Raw genomic sequence first — 12,184 nt, forward strand, 5'->3', positions numbered from 1 at the left:
AGAAATGGCTTTAAAATGAAGGCGTTGAAGGAAGACCCAGCCTTCTCTAGGAAAGCATAACTAAGCCCCATCCCATACACATCACGAACTCGCTGTCTCCAGGCCTTTTTAGCCCCGCGGCCTTCAGTCCTCGCCGCGCCCGCAAAACCAGCCGTCGAGACACGCGTCGAGGCTTTGCCTCGCCTCCCTCCGCTCGCTCCCCGAGTTGTTGTTATCACATGGCAGGGGGCGGGCTGGTCCAGGCAGGAGCTGGGAGGCGGGCAGAAGGCGGTGGAAAAGTTTTGCGAAGTGTCTGGAGTTGGCCGTGCAGCGGGAAGCATCGCTGGTGGATTTAGGGGGGAAGGGGGGGTATGGAGGGGTCCCGCCGAGCGCTCTGAAAGCGGCGGAGGTGCCGCGCCGTCTTCCCTCCCTCCCTCCGGCTGGAGAAGTTCTGCGTCGAACCCGCGGGGAGCTCCAGCCATGAGCTTCGCAGCGCACCAGTTGCTGCTGCTGCCGCCGCCGTGGCTGTTTCTTTGCTGTAACCTCTTTTCCTTGGGGCTGGCCGGCGGCTGCCCGGCTCCGTGCCGCTGCCTGGGAGAGCTGGTGGACTGCAGTCGCCTCAAGCTGAGCCGAGTGCCCGAGTCGCTCCCGGCGTGGATTGAGCAGCTGTGAGTATCTATCTCCTCGGAGCGGGGCTTTGCGCCTCGGGTCGAGCGCGGGACCCGGCTGACGGTATCTGACGCTAGGGGGCGCGCCACGCCTTTTGCCTCTAGCGCTTGAGGACTAGCCGCCTTGGGAAAGAAGCTCTTGCCTCTCAACCCACTGGAATCTGAGTAGGGGGGACGGTAGTAAAAGCACTTAAAACTCGGAAAAGATGAAATAGTGGTTCGAGCAGGATACAAAAATATGGATGTAGCCCTCCACTTTTTGTTCGGTGGAGTATTGGATTTCTTCACTTTCACTGGGCTTTGCGGGGGGGGGGAGAGATTCCCTGGGCCACGAATTTTATGGTACGGGCATAGCGATCTCTTTAAGGAATTTTTGGACACCGTTGTGGCTGAACTTTTCATAGTTCAGATCCCAATGAATCTGTTAATCTTTAAGGTGCCGCTAGACTCTTCATGTGTGTGCTGTAATGAACGGAGCTGCTGTTCTGAAAGTTGTCACCTGGAAAGTTCACTCTCTCCCATACTTTTCCAGCCCATCACTGGATGAACTGCTTAATATGTTACAGAATTCCATCATGGAGGACACTTCCATGTAGGAACGTAATGTGATTTGTTACATATAGATCTTCATGTGCCATGACCTGCCTGCATATGCAGAGCACCACATGTGCACATAAATTGAGAGGCGAAGGCAGTCATGCTTTCCAAGAATGTTTTCATTCAACTGTTTCTCCTTATAAAATTATTACTAATGTTGATTCACCAGAATGCCATGTGTGAAGTGGCCTAGCTAGTGTGCAGTGGCCCTAACTTTCCAGGGCTTTCTCAATTGTGTTTGGGTTCTGTGTATTTTCATACATGCTTGGTATGTATCATTTGATGGGAAATTATGGCCTGTTAATTTCATGATATATGTTTCCACAGGTGGATTAATGAAAATAAAATATGGTAATAATGAGGTGCTATATTGCTGGTAATCAAGAGAGTAAATGTCTGATTTTTCTGCCAATTAGATGGATATGGAGTACATTGCTTTAGAGTAAGGGTTGCTGATTGTCTCCTAGATTTGAACTAATTCTTTACAAGTTGGGTTTTAAAAACTAAGCGTTTGAGAAAATTGTTGGTTGATAGTGTGGAAGCAGGAGTTGGGCCTGGCTTGGTTCCTGAACAACATTCCTGCATGCTGAGAATAGTTTTTGAAAACTTGAAGATTCTTGCACTTTTATGCACATTGATATCGACAGAATAAAATTGTCTCTGCAATGTGACAGGCATTCATTCCTTTGTGCTTGAGTTTCTCATTCTCATTGTTCTGAAAATGTTACTAATCCCACTGAGCATGAGAGATAATTCTTCATCTGACATTGTATCATGTTGTACTATTCGCTCTCCCCCAGTGAGCACAGGGCAAAATTTTAAGTACCTGAAGTTTTCTAAAGTGAGAAAATAATTGGTGAACATTGGAGTATTGTGTTTGGTTCTAATTCTTCGCCATTCAGGTAAAAGCAAGATTAATATATTAATTTTCTCTTGCCCTTCAGAAGAAGGGAGAGATAAGAACTTTAAAGTAAACAGGAAGGCTTTCAATTAGCTGTGGCTAATTCTGGTCAATTGCCTCCTGAGGAGGGGGTATGCTTCCTTATTCAAGAAAAATGGTTGGTGTTTACATAACATCTGGGCCTCACTTTGGATGGTTTAGAGGAGTGAATAAATTCATGCATACCTGAAGAAGGTAGAAATAAACTACATTTTTACTTGAGAAAACAGTAACTCATGAACATATTCCAGATTTGCTTAACTTTGTGCAAATCAAGGTGCTTTCATTAAAAGTTTGTATTTTCTTTTTGTCATGCTTCTAACCAACATTTAAACAAAAAATTAACTCAGCAGTCAACTGCCTTTTTTCTTCTGGGCAATACATTTAACAGTATAGCAAACCAGTGGAAACACGAACGATTCAGGCTAGTTGTTCACAGAAATGTTAATTGTGAATCCTATAAAATGTGCCTTGAGATGTTAAATCAGCAGAAATAAGACATTTTTGTGAAGAGTAAAGGTCCACTAAAACAGATTGTGTTATTTTTGCCAGCACAATGAAGGCTTTCTAATTGGATTTCTCCTGTAGATGTAAATTGTCCATATGTACACACACATTCCTTTACAAGAAGTGTGAAAAATGGGCTCCACTTGTATAAATAAGCACTTGGCCTTTTGTAAGGAACCCTGCTGTGATCACTCATTGGATAGCTGTGTCACTTGCTTTCAAGCTCACAGGGTTATGTCTTTGTAGGTGTCACCAAGCCATGTGGTCTGGTAGTTTGGGGGCAAATGTTTTCCTTTTGTTTGTTTGTATCAAATGCCTTGAGAAATTCGTGTTCCTTGCTTACTTGAAGAAAGGGTTGCCATGAAATGTGGCATTTTCCTATTCTTGCAAGTTTCTAATGCTAGAAACCTCAGCCTGTTAAGAAGCAATGACTGAATGAAAGTTTTCAGTTTTAAAATTCCAATTGCCAGCTCCTATAGATTTCTAGGTAGTAAACTCTACTGATTTTCAGTGGGTGGTAAGTATTTTAGGAGTACTTAGAATTTTTGCCTACGGTATGTACATTTGGGTGCAAATCCATTGAATCATAAGCAGTTTACTTATGAATTAACATGCTTAGGCTTTTGCTATGTGAAAGCTAATATATTCTAACTAAATAGAACAGGATTGTGGCTGCAGTTATAAGGACAGTTTCCTGGAAGTAAGCCCTATTAAATAAAATGGGCTTACTTTTGAACAGACCTGCTTAGGGTTGTTCCATGTAGCACCCTTTTTGATGGACTCTAGTAATCAATATGACTTCATTGGGGAAAGTAAATGCATTGAGAATTAAAGGTGCTAGACAAAGAACTTTTCTGTAGCTATTGTGGTTGGTTTTCACTAGGACAAAGGCTTGTACTTCCATATCGATCCTCTTTGCTTTCCCCACTCAGCCAAGCAGCCAAGCCTTTCATCAGTAAATAGCTAGGTGACTTACCTTGATATAAGATTCCTCTTCTGCTTTTGGAGAGAGGTCATGGGTCAGTGGTAGAGCATCTGTTTGGCATGCAGGAAGTCCCAGGTTCAATCCCTGGCATTTCCAGTTAAAAGATCAGGTAGTAGATGATCTGAAAGACTTCTGCCTAACATGCTGGAGAGCCGCTGCCAGTCTGAATAGGCAATACTGACCTTGATGGACCAGTGTGGTCTGATTCAGTATAAGACAGCTTCATGTGTTCAGTGTGTGATTTAAAACTGTCAGTGAAATAATTTAGATTCTTAATGTTTGATGGGAGAAAATCCTACAAATACTGAACTTGTTCTTGACCTGGCTGCTGGAAGATTGAAATTGTATTATCTTGATGCACTGTCAGAGTAGTGGTTACTCTTTTAATTGCAATTGACAGAGAAAAAAAGATCCGCTCTGAGCCCGTTTGCGAGGAGGGTGGAATATAAACTAGAATAAATAAATGAATAAATAAAAAGCCTCTGGGTTGTGGAAACTGGCCAATTTTAACACAGTTTTACTACAGGATCTCAATAAGGATTAAAATATTTAAATAAAAGCAAATCTGATCACAACCAGCGATAGGGTTGCCAGCCTCCAGGTGGTGACTGGAGATCTCCTGCTATTACAATTGATCTCCAGGTGACAGAGATCAGTTCACCTGGAGAAAATGGCTGCTTTGGGAGGTGGACTCTGTGGTATTATATACCCCATTGAAGTTGCGTCCTCTCCAAACCCTGACCTCAGGCTCCACCCCCAAAATCTCCAGGGATTTCCCAACCCAGAGCTGTTAACCCTAATTAGCGAATGTTTGTGATGTTTTGTAGACAAATATCTTTGCAACATGATTTCATTTATAGGGTAAAAGTAAATACATTTAAGTGTTCAATAATTTACTTTTTATTATATTGACAGTTTAGGATGAAAAGCAGAGGAGCGTAAAGCCAGGAACACTTGCCAGATAACTTTACTACTTTTTTAGTTCTCTTTGGAATTCTAGATTATTTTACCAGGTTTTGTCTAGGAATGTAAAAGCTGCCACTGAGGCAGAAGGGGAAACCTAAAGGATGGTTTCGGCTAATGTTTGTATTACATCTCAATATTTACATTTTCTAACCTTTACCAGAATTGCCAGGGAAGAAAGAAAGAGTTCTGATAGTTTTCACAGCTGTTCTTCAGTATTTTCCAGACTCAAATTTGAACATGGCATGCTGATTTATGAGTCACTTTGGATCTATGTCTTAAAACTGCTACAGCTTGCTTCTTTGTTTTTTAGCTTTCCTTCTTTCTGCTGAATTAGCAAGTCTAAATGCCCCACAGGGGATTGATTAAGAAACTGTAGCTGGCTTTGCATTTTAAATTTTAGGATTTAGGTTTCAGGCTTCTCTAAGGCAGGAGGTGAGGATTGCCCCTAAATGATGCACACATTGAATTAGGATCTGAAGTTATTCTTGCAAAACTTGCAAAGAACTGCCCTGTTTTTTTCTTTATCACTTATTCTGTGTGCTTTGAAACAAGTTTAGAGTCCAGTGGCACCTTTAAGACCAACAAAGGTTTATTCAAGGTATAAGCTTTCGTGTGCATTTTAAGCATTGGGAATGGTGAACAATGCAATCCTGGAAGGTCTTACACTAGTAAAGATTGTTTCCTCTGGAAATCCCCACCACCCCTCTTCCAAGAACTACTGAAGTTTGTGAAAGGGCAACTTTAATTCTGTTCTATAGATTGATGGTTTTATTTTCTGTCTGTTGTCCTGGGCTGCCACCGCAAGTCCCTCCTTTCAAAATCTGAGGTTACTTCAAGTGTGTAAAAGGAGAATGAAAAGCCCACCAGCTCCTTTATTACTTGACTTTGTTCTGTGTTGGCATGCTGACCTCTTTCATGAAGTAAAATCCACTTTTCAAATGAAAAACACCCCCATTGTTCAGTTTCTAATATTCAAGATGCCCTCATCCATCAGTGTACCATATTTTAACTTTCAGTTTGTAGTGGAAGACCCTGGCAATCCTTGAGCTGGTTGTGATTCTTAATGTACATAGATATCTTTCTTTAGCTTACAGGTTAATAGAAGCAAATACTGAACTGATGAACTTTAATATTCTCTGTTCTACTGGAGTAACAAGTGTAATGACTGTTGAAGGGTAGGCTATTAAGATGTAAATTATATTATGTGCTTCTTATAGGACTGAATCATCTCAAAAAACGCTGCTGATTGTTAAGTGCAACCATATCTAGAGTTCCTTGCACACGGAAACCTTATATCTCAAAGGTCTACCTGGACTCTGTGTAGAGCAGTTTTTACTTTGAGATGGAGAGAAGTTTTAAGCAGCCAGTCCTTATTATGTATTTTCCGAACTATCAACCCCTAGGGCCACTGGCTTCACCCCCACCCAGGCATTCCATCATTTTCCAGCTTCTCCAGTAATAGGCAGACACCAGGAGGACCGTTAAGGCTAAGTTAGCCAGTTACCGGCTTTGAGTGGGCAAGCTCCCACCCCTGCATTCCCATCCCCCCATGCTCACTTGATGGAGCAGCAGGAGAAAAAATTGGGGAAAGGGAACAGTGTGGATATCATAACATAACTTGTAGGTGAGCACCTGCAAGTGTCATCTCTGTGTCCAAAGCACTCTAGGGACTTCCCCAAATTGGGAGACTTTCTGGAGTGTCACAACTGCTGTGTCATCACTTCCAGGTGCTCCCCTGGAAGTTATGTCAAAGCATCCATGCTGCCATCCCCTCACCAGGCTTCACTCCCCAAATGTTCCCAGGAGTCACCAGTAGAGGACTGGCAACCCTACTTAGGGCTGTGGTTTATTGAAGTTTGCTTGCAATAACAGAGTCCCAGGTTCACCTCCTTGATTTCAGCCTGGAGTCCATCTATCCCTTATTGTTTCCATATATCTTTGTCAAGGCTATGTTCATGCTCCTTAATTGCTGCTGCTGGCTGCTACACCCTCACTACAGGGTTAGATACTGAGGTAATAGATCCCAGGAAAATAACCTACTGCTATCTTGGACAGGGATGCTGCCCCTCGGTCCATGGAAGGGCCTGGTCCTGCCTGGCTTCAGGCTTGGTCAGCTGCCTGGCTTCCTGCCCAGCATCTCACCATCCCTTCTGCCCCAGCCTTTTATTCCCTTTATTCTTGCTGTTATTTATTTGCTTATGTGTTATGCTATGTAACCTACACCGGAGCTTCAGGCATAACCTCTATTGACTCTCAGGTACTGCAGTCGGATTGGTCACTGTTGCGTAACGGACCATTCTGGAAAGACTCTGAACTTCGGCGGGAACGAATCCCATTGGTTCCAAGCTCTCAATTGTCATTGGTCATTGCTGTGCTACGGGGTGTGGTTTTCCCTGGTTCAAAATGTATAAAGTTGCATTGTTCTTGAGTGTTGTTGCTGTGTTGCTGTGTTCTGAGCTGAATAAACAAATCACTGTTTTGAAAAGAGCTGCCTCAAGTCCAGTATATAATACCTGCTATGTCTACTTCCTGCCTGTCTTGGCCTAGACTTAAGGTAGCCTTTACTCCCGAGAAGGTGTCAGCTTTGGATGCAGCCTCTACCCCCAAAGAGGTGAATACTGCCTTCCCTTGAGGTCTCCTTGGGGCCCATGTAGGGTTTGGAGATCTCCCAGAATGACAACTGATCTCTGCACTACGGAGATCAGTTCCTCTGGAGGGTTTGGAGGGTGCGCTGTATAGTATTTTACACTGCTGAAGTCCCTCTCCTCCCTGGGCTCCATCCACGAATCTTGAGGAATCTCTCAACCCAGAGTTGGCAATAGGGTTGCCAAGTGGCACTTACCTTGCTGGCGGGGGGACTCCCGTGTAGAGTTTTCCCTTGTATGGCCGTGGCCCCATCCCCAGCGTGCCTGGCGTCATAACGTCACTTCCCGGGGAACGGGCAGCCCTAGTTGGCAACCCTGGGCCGAGTCCTGCCTTTTCTTCATCCTAGTCTCTAAAGTGCAGCCTCTGTTGGGGCTGTTATTGGGTTTGCCCTCTTCCCATCGCATCCCAGGATATCATGAGGTGTGACAAGGATAGTATAGTGGTCTGAGAGGAACATGCCATGTTAGAAACAGCATATTGGAGCTAGGCCTGTTAAAATGTGCCTCAATTTTAGATGTGTGCACCAAGTGCTGAGTCCAGCCAGCCCTGTGTATTGGATCATTTTAAAAGCTGTACTAGTGAGTCTGAACCACTGGAGAGATTTTTCTTTCTATGTACTGTGGCTTAAGAGAAGGGAGAAGGAGGAGGTTTGGGAATGGAAAATGTGTGTTTCCATCACTACAGGGATGCCAGCTACTGCTTCTAAATTATAAGGGCAGATTTGTTCACATTATTTTCCTACTAATAGCAAGATACTTTTAAGGCTTCTTTTGTCCATAAAAACATTAAAAATATGTGCATTTAAAAATTGATCATATCAGAATTTCAGGAAAACTTAAAAAAAACCCCTGATTGCAAAAGGGATTGCAAGGACTTTAGATTTCAGCCCATTCCTCACAGTTCTGTGGGAAACTCTGTCTCTTCAAAAGGGAAATCCCTCCCCCCCCCCTTTCTGCTTCCAAAGGCTGTAAAATTAGATATAAATGGCAGCCCTGTTAAAGCTCTGGTAATTGTTGTTTGATTTGGGCTACTGCACAATAAAGACTCATTATGTAACTTCTGGAGAGGAGTCATAACTTTCTGAATTTGATTTAAGGAAATTGCTGCGGGCTTTGGAGAGGTATTCGTACTTAAAAAAAGCAGGACAATGTATGGAAAAATCTCTAGATATATGCAGTGTCAGAAAACACAGATTTAGTCTGATCTGTAATGCAAGTTGTTACGCTCACGGCTGCCTTGATAGACTCCAGATGGATACTGAGCTTCAGCTCTGAGTGAAAGTGTCTGGCTCCAGTTTGGTGATCATGCACAGCAGTGGTTGTAATTGCAGGATTTTTATAGTTTAAAAGCTCTGCCAGTTTTTTGGGGGAGGTTTTTGCGCATGGTATAACGCCAGCAGAACAAATCCACTCACGTCTGTTACTGTCTGGTAGGTCCTATGGCAAGCATGCTTTAAAGAAATCTTTGTGGAGTTGTGTGTTTCTGTTTTTTTTTGGGGGGGGGAATGGGGGTAAAATGAAGGAAGGCAGGTTTTTTTCAAAGCACATTTTTAACAGCAGAATGTTAAAAGCCCTTTGTTACAATCATTTGATGCCTAAGTCTGATGTGCAGGGACATAGTTGACTTTAATCACCCTGATTTCAAAGTGTTTGGCTATGGTAGTGCATAGTTCTTTGAGTCCCTGTGAGCTAAAGCCAAATATTGAGCTGGATACAAGGCAGAGGGAAAGTCCTTGCACTCTTTTAACATCTGCTAGTTCAGATGACTCTCAGTCATGTTTAGATAGCTTGAGCTGCATCTCACCGGCTTTACTAGTTAAGGTTGTAGCATAAAGACCTGTGCACTGATGCATCCATGCAAATAAGACATGCAGAAGGTTGTCTTATGCATATGTGGCAGATATATATTTGTGGCAGATGTTTTGTGGCAGATCATTTGAAATATTGATGCCTTGAAGCTGGAGTGTTTATTCAGGCCTGTGTTCTGCTACTTACATATGGTTCATGTTAAGATGTTTTATGTGTGAGAATTAATGGTGCAGAGACATATGAATGCAAGAGCATGCCACCCAGCCTCATATCCTTCAACTTTGCAAAGTTAGGTTTGCCAGGGGGAAACTATAAATTGAGTACCAAGTTTATGCTAGGGTTGCCAGATGGCACTGGTCTGGAACAATGGTCTTTGACCCCAAAGACTTCCTTGGTGGGGGGAAATGTTTGGCTGATATACCATATGGTTCTCACCCCCACAAAAAGGTCTCACATTGATTTCAGAAAATGAATTTGTTTACTAAAACGACAAACTGATTTGAAAACAGAATTTGAGCTAGACCTGGTCTAAACATGCAGCACACCTGAGAGCAGAGTGGGATGGGGGTGGTGGTTTTCAGGTGGTAGAATGTTTAGTATCATCAGACTATAGACAGAAAACATCACTTTGTGTATCTGCCTCTTTCCGTTTTTAAACTTTTATTTCAATGATTAGTAAGTCTTACAGCAATTAGAAATGAGAAAAGAAAGAATAAGACAATAGACGGTGTCCTAATTTTGGGCTGGAGGAAGCTCCTAAGTGGGAGGAAGGCTTCTGAACTGGCTCTTCAGTTTCAAGGAACAGCCACTTCAGTTGGAGGAAGGTTTCAGGCTTTGCCTAGTGGAGTGATATATCCTATGCAATTAAGAAGGGGAAAAGGCAGCATTACTTCATAATCACACCAGTGATATGAAGTGGTTAAACGGCCAAGTGGGGATATGAGGCATCTGAGTTTAAATTGCCTCCCCACCATGAAACTTGTCGGGTGACTTTGGACCAGTATCTCTTGTGGCCTATTGTACTTTACAGGATTGTTGCAAGGATAAAACGGAAGAGGGGCGGACAGTGTACACACCACCTTGAGCTCCTTGGAGGAAGGGTTGGGATAAAAATGCACTCAAGAACAAGGCTCCCTCTAAGCTGTGGAGGTCTTTTGAGCAAAAATTCTGCTTTGTGAGCTACTGGCATTAAAGTTGTGAGTGAGCGATTTGGCTACTGTGTAAATTAGTTTGCTTTGGAGCCATCCTTCCTGAGCTAAGACAAGAATCTGTGAGCCAGAGGCTAAAAAAACTGTGAGCTAGCTGACACTAACTCAGCTTGGAGGGAACACTGCCAAGAGATAAATCACTTTTTAAAATATGAAACATTCTATATAATGAAAAATAATATGTTTAAAAATGCAGAAAAAAGAGCATGTTGATACCATTAGTGTGATGTGTCAAACATTAAAACACTTAACATTTCATGAAACGGAAAGGGGAAAAAACACCCATGCTGAATTGTGGACATGCAGTAATTGCCACATTGATCTCAGAAAATGAAACTTTTTACTGAAAAAAATATACTGATATGAAAATAGCCTTTGAGGTAGACGTGATCGACACCTACAGTAAAAATGAGAGGGGAATGAGACAGTAGAGTTCACCAAGGGCAGACTAGATGATATCACTATCAGAATGAATAACAACACCAGGTAATAGATGGAGATGTCCTGATCTGGATAGCTCATGGTCGACCAGCCTGATCTCATCACATCTTGAAGTCTAGACAGGGTCAGCCCCGGTTAATTCTTGGTTGGGAAGACTGCCAAGGAAATCTAGGGTTCCTATGCAGAGGCAGGCAGTGGCAAACCACCTGGTCCTATGCAGAGGCAGGCAGTGGCAAACCACCTGGATGTGTTTTGCCTTGAAAATCCTGTGGGGGTCACCATAACTCAGCTGGAAGTTGACAGCCCCCCCCCAATGGGGATATCACTTTTTAATGATTAAATGATTTAATGAGAATTAAAATGATGTACCTCACCTGCAGTGTGAAGTTGTTCAATCCACTGGAGCATTTCAGCATTCAGCCATATCATTACGCTGTATATGGAGGCCCCGGCCTCTCTTAACCTGGTAAAACTTTCATACTTTCTCATGACACCTTAAAAAGACAGATAAAAGGTCATTGGGTGAGATGCTGCATGTCCTGTACCACAAAGTGGGAAGGAAAACAGAATCAAAGTGTAGTTGTGTAAAATGTTGATCTTGAGGCTTATTTTATACTTATTCAAAAATGTGTTGTATTGGCAGTACTGACTTATTTTTAATAACCTTGTAGAGATTTAAGCTACAATAGATTGTCTTCAATCAAACCCAGTTCTTTGAGTCACCTCCATAACCTGCGAGAAATGTAAGTCTCTACTGTTAACTCTACATATGCAAATGTAATCCCACACTATAATATGAAGTTATAGCTCATTTTTTACTTTTTTTAAAAAAGGGCTTCTGTGAAGAATTTAGTGCTGATTATTTTGGTTGGGAAGTGTTCAGTTATTATAATAGGAATTAAAGGTCAAGAAATCAGAAGAGACCAATCATCACTTGTTTATAGTTCAACTGACTTTCTTTATGTTGTTACAGAAAACTGAGTGGTAATGAATTGAAAGCCATACCAAATCTGGGGACTATTTCAGCAAACATTACTCTTCTGTCTTTGTAAGTTGGCTTTTACATATTTTTACTGGTATATAAAAATTTATCTGTATAAGTCCGAGTATGCAAAATTAATATAAAACCATTTTTATAAATGCAGGAAAGGTTGAGGTTGACTTAACTAATGCAATTAAAATGTTGCCAAGAGAGTGACAGTGTAGGACACTTAGTTTGCTGTGTTGCTGTTTCCATGATTCCTGGTGCTCAGACCTTTGTGTGGAATTCATCACCTGGCACCTAGCAAATCCCAATGCCCTTCTTCTCTTCACTCTTTTTAATGGACAAAAGCAACACTTTAGCTCTCAGAGATCCCAAAGCAATGTTTCTACATGTGTGATATAGTCTTCCAACAACCAGCCACTTTTTTCATTGCCCAGAATAAAATGTTTGCCCT

General features: G+C 42.4%; 1 protein-coding gene across 1 annotated transcript in view; it reads left to right on the plus strand.

Annotated features, from left to right (window-relative positions):
* The first annotated feature begins 298 nt into the window (after positions 1-298).
* Positions 299-12,184, plus strand: part of LRIG3 (leucine-rich repeats and immunoglobulin-like domains 3) — a 64,483-nt gene continuing 52,597 nt past the window's right edge. Inside the window, exons 1-3 of the mRNA XM_015408719.1 lie at positions 299-647; positions 11,417-11,488; positions 11,719-11,793. Of these exons, the coding sequence (XP_015264205.1) occupies positions 460-647; positions 11,417-11,488; positions 11,719-11,793 (335 nt within the window). The 5' untranslated portion in view covers positions 299-459. The remainder of the gene's footprint in view (positions 648-11,416; positions 11,489-11,718; positions 11,794-12,184) is intronic.

The sequence above is a fragment of the Gekko japonicus genome, unplaced genomic scaffold (genome assembly GCF_001447785.1).
Source record: "Gekko japonicus isolate JY-2015 unplaced genomic scaffold, Gekko_japonicus_V1.1 scaffold2273, whole genome shotgun sequence".
NCBI lineage: Eukaryota > Metazoa > Chordata > Lepidosauria > Squamata > Gekkonidae > Gekko > Gekko japonicus.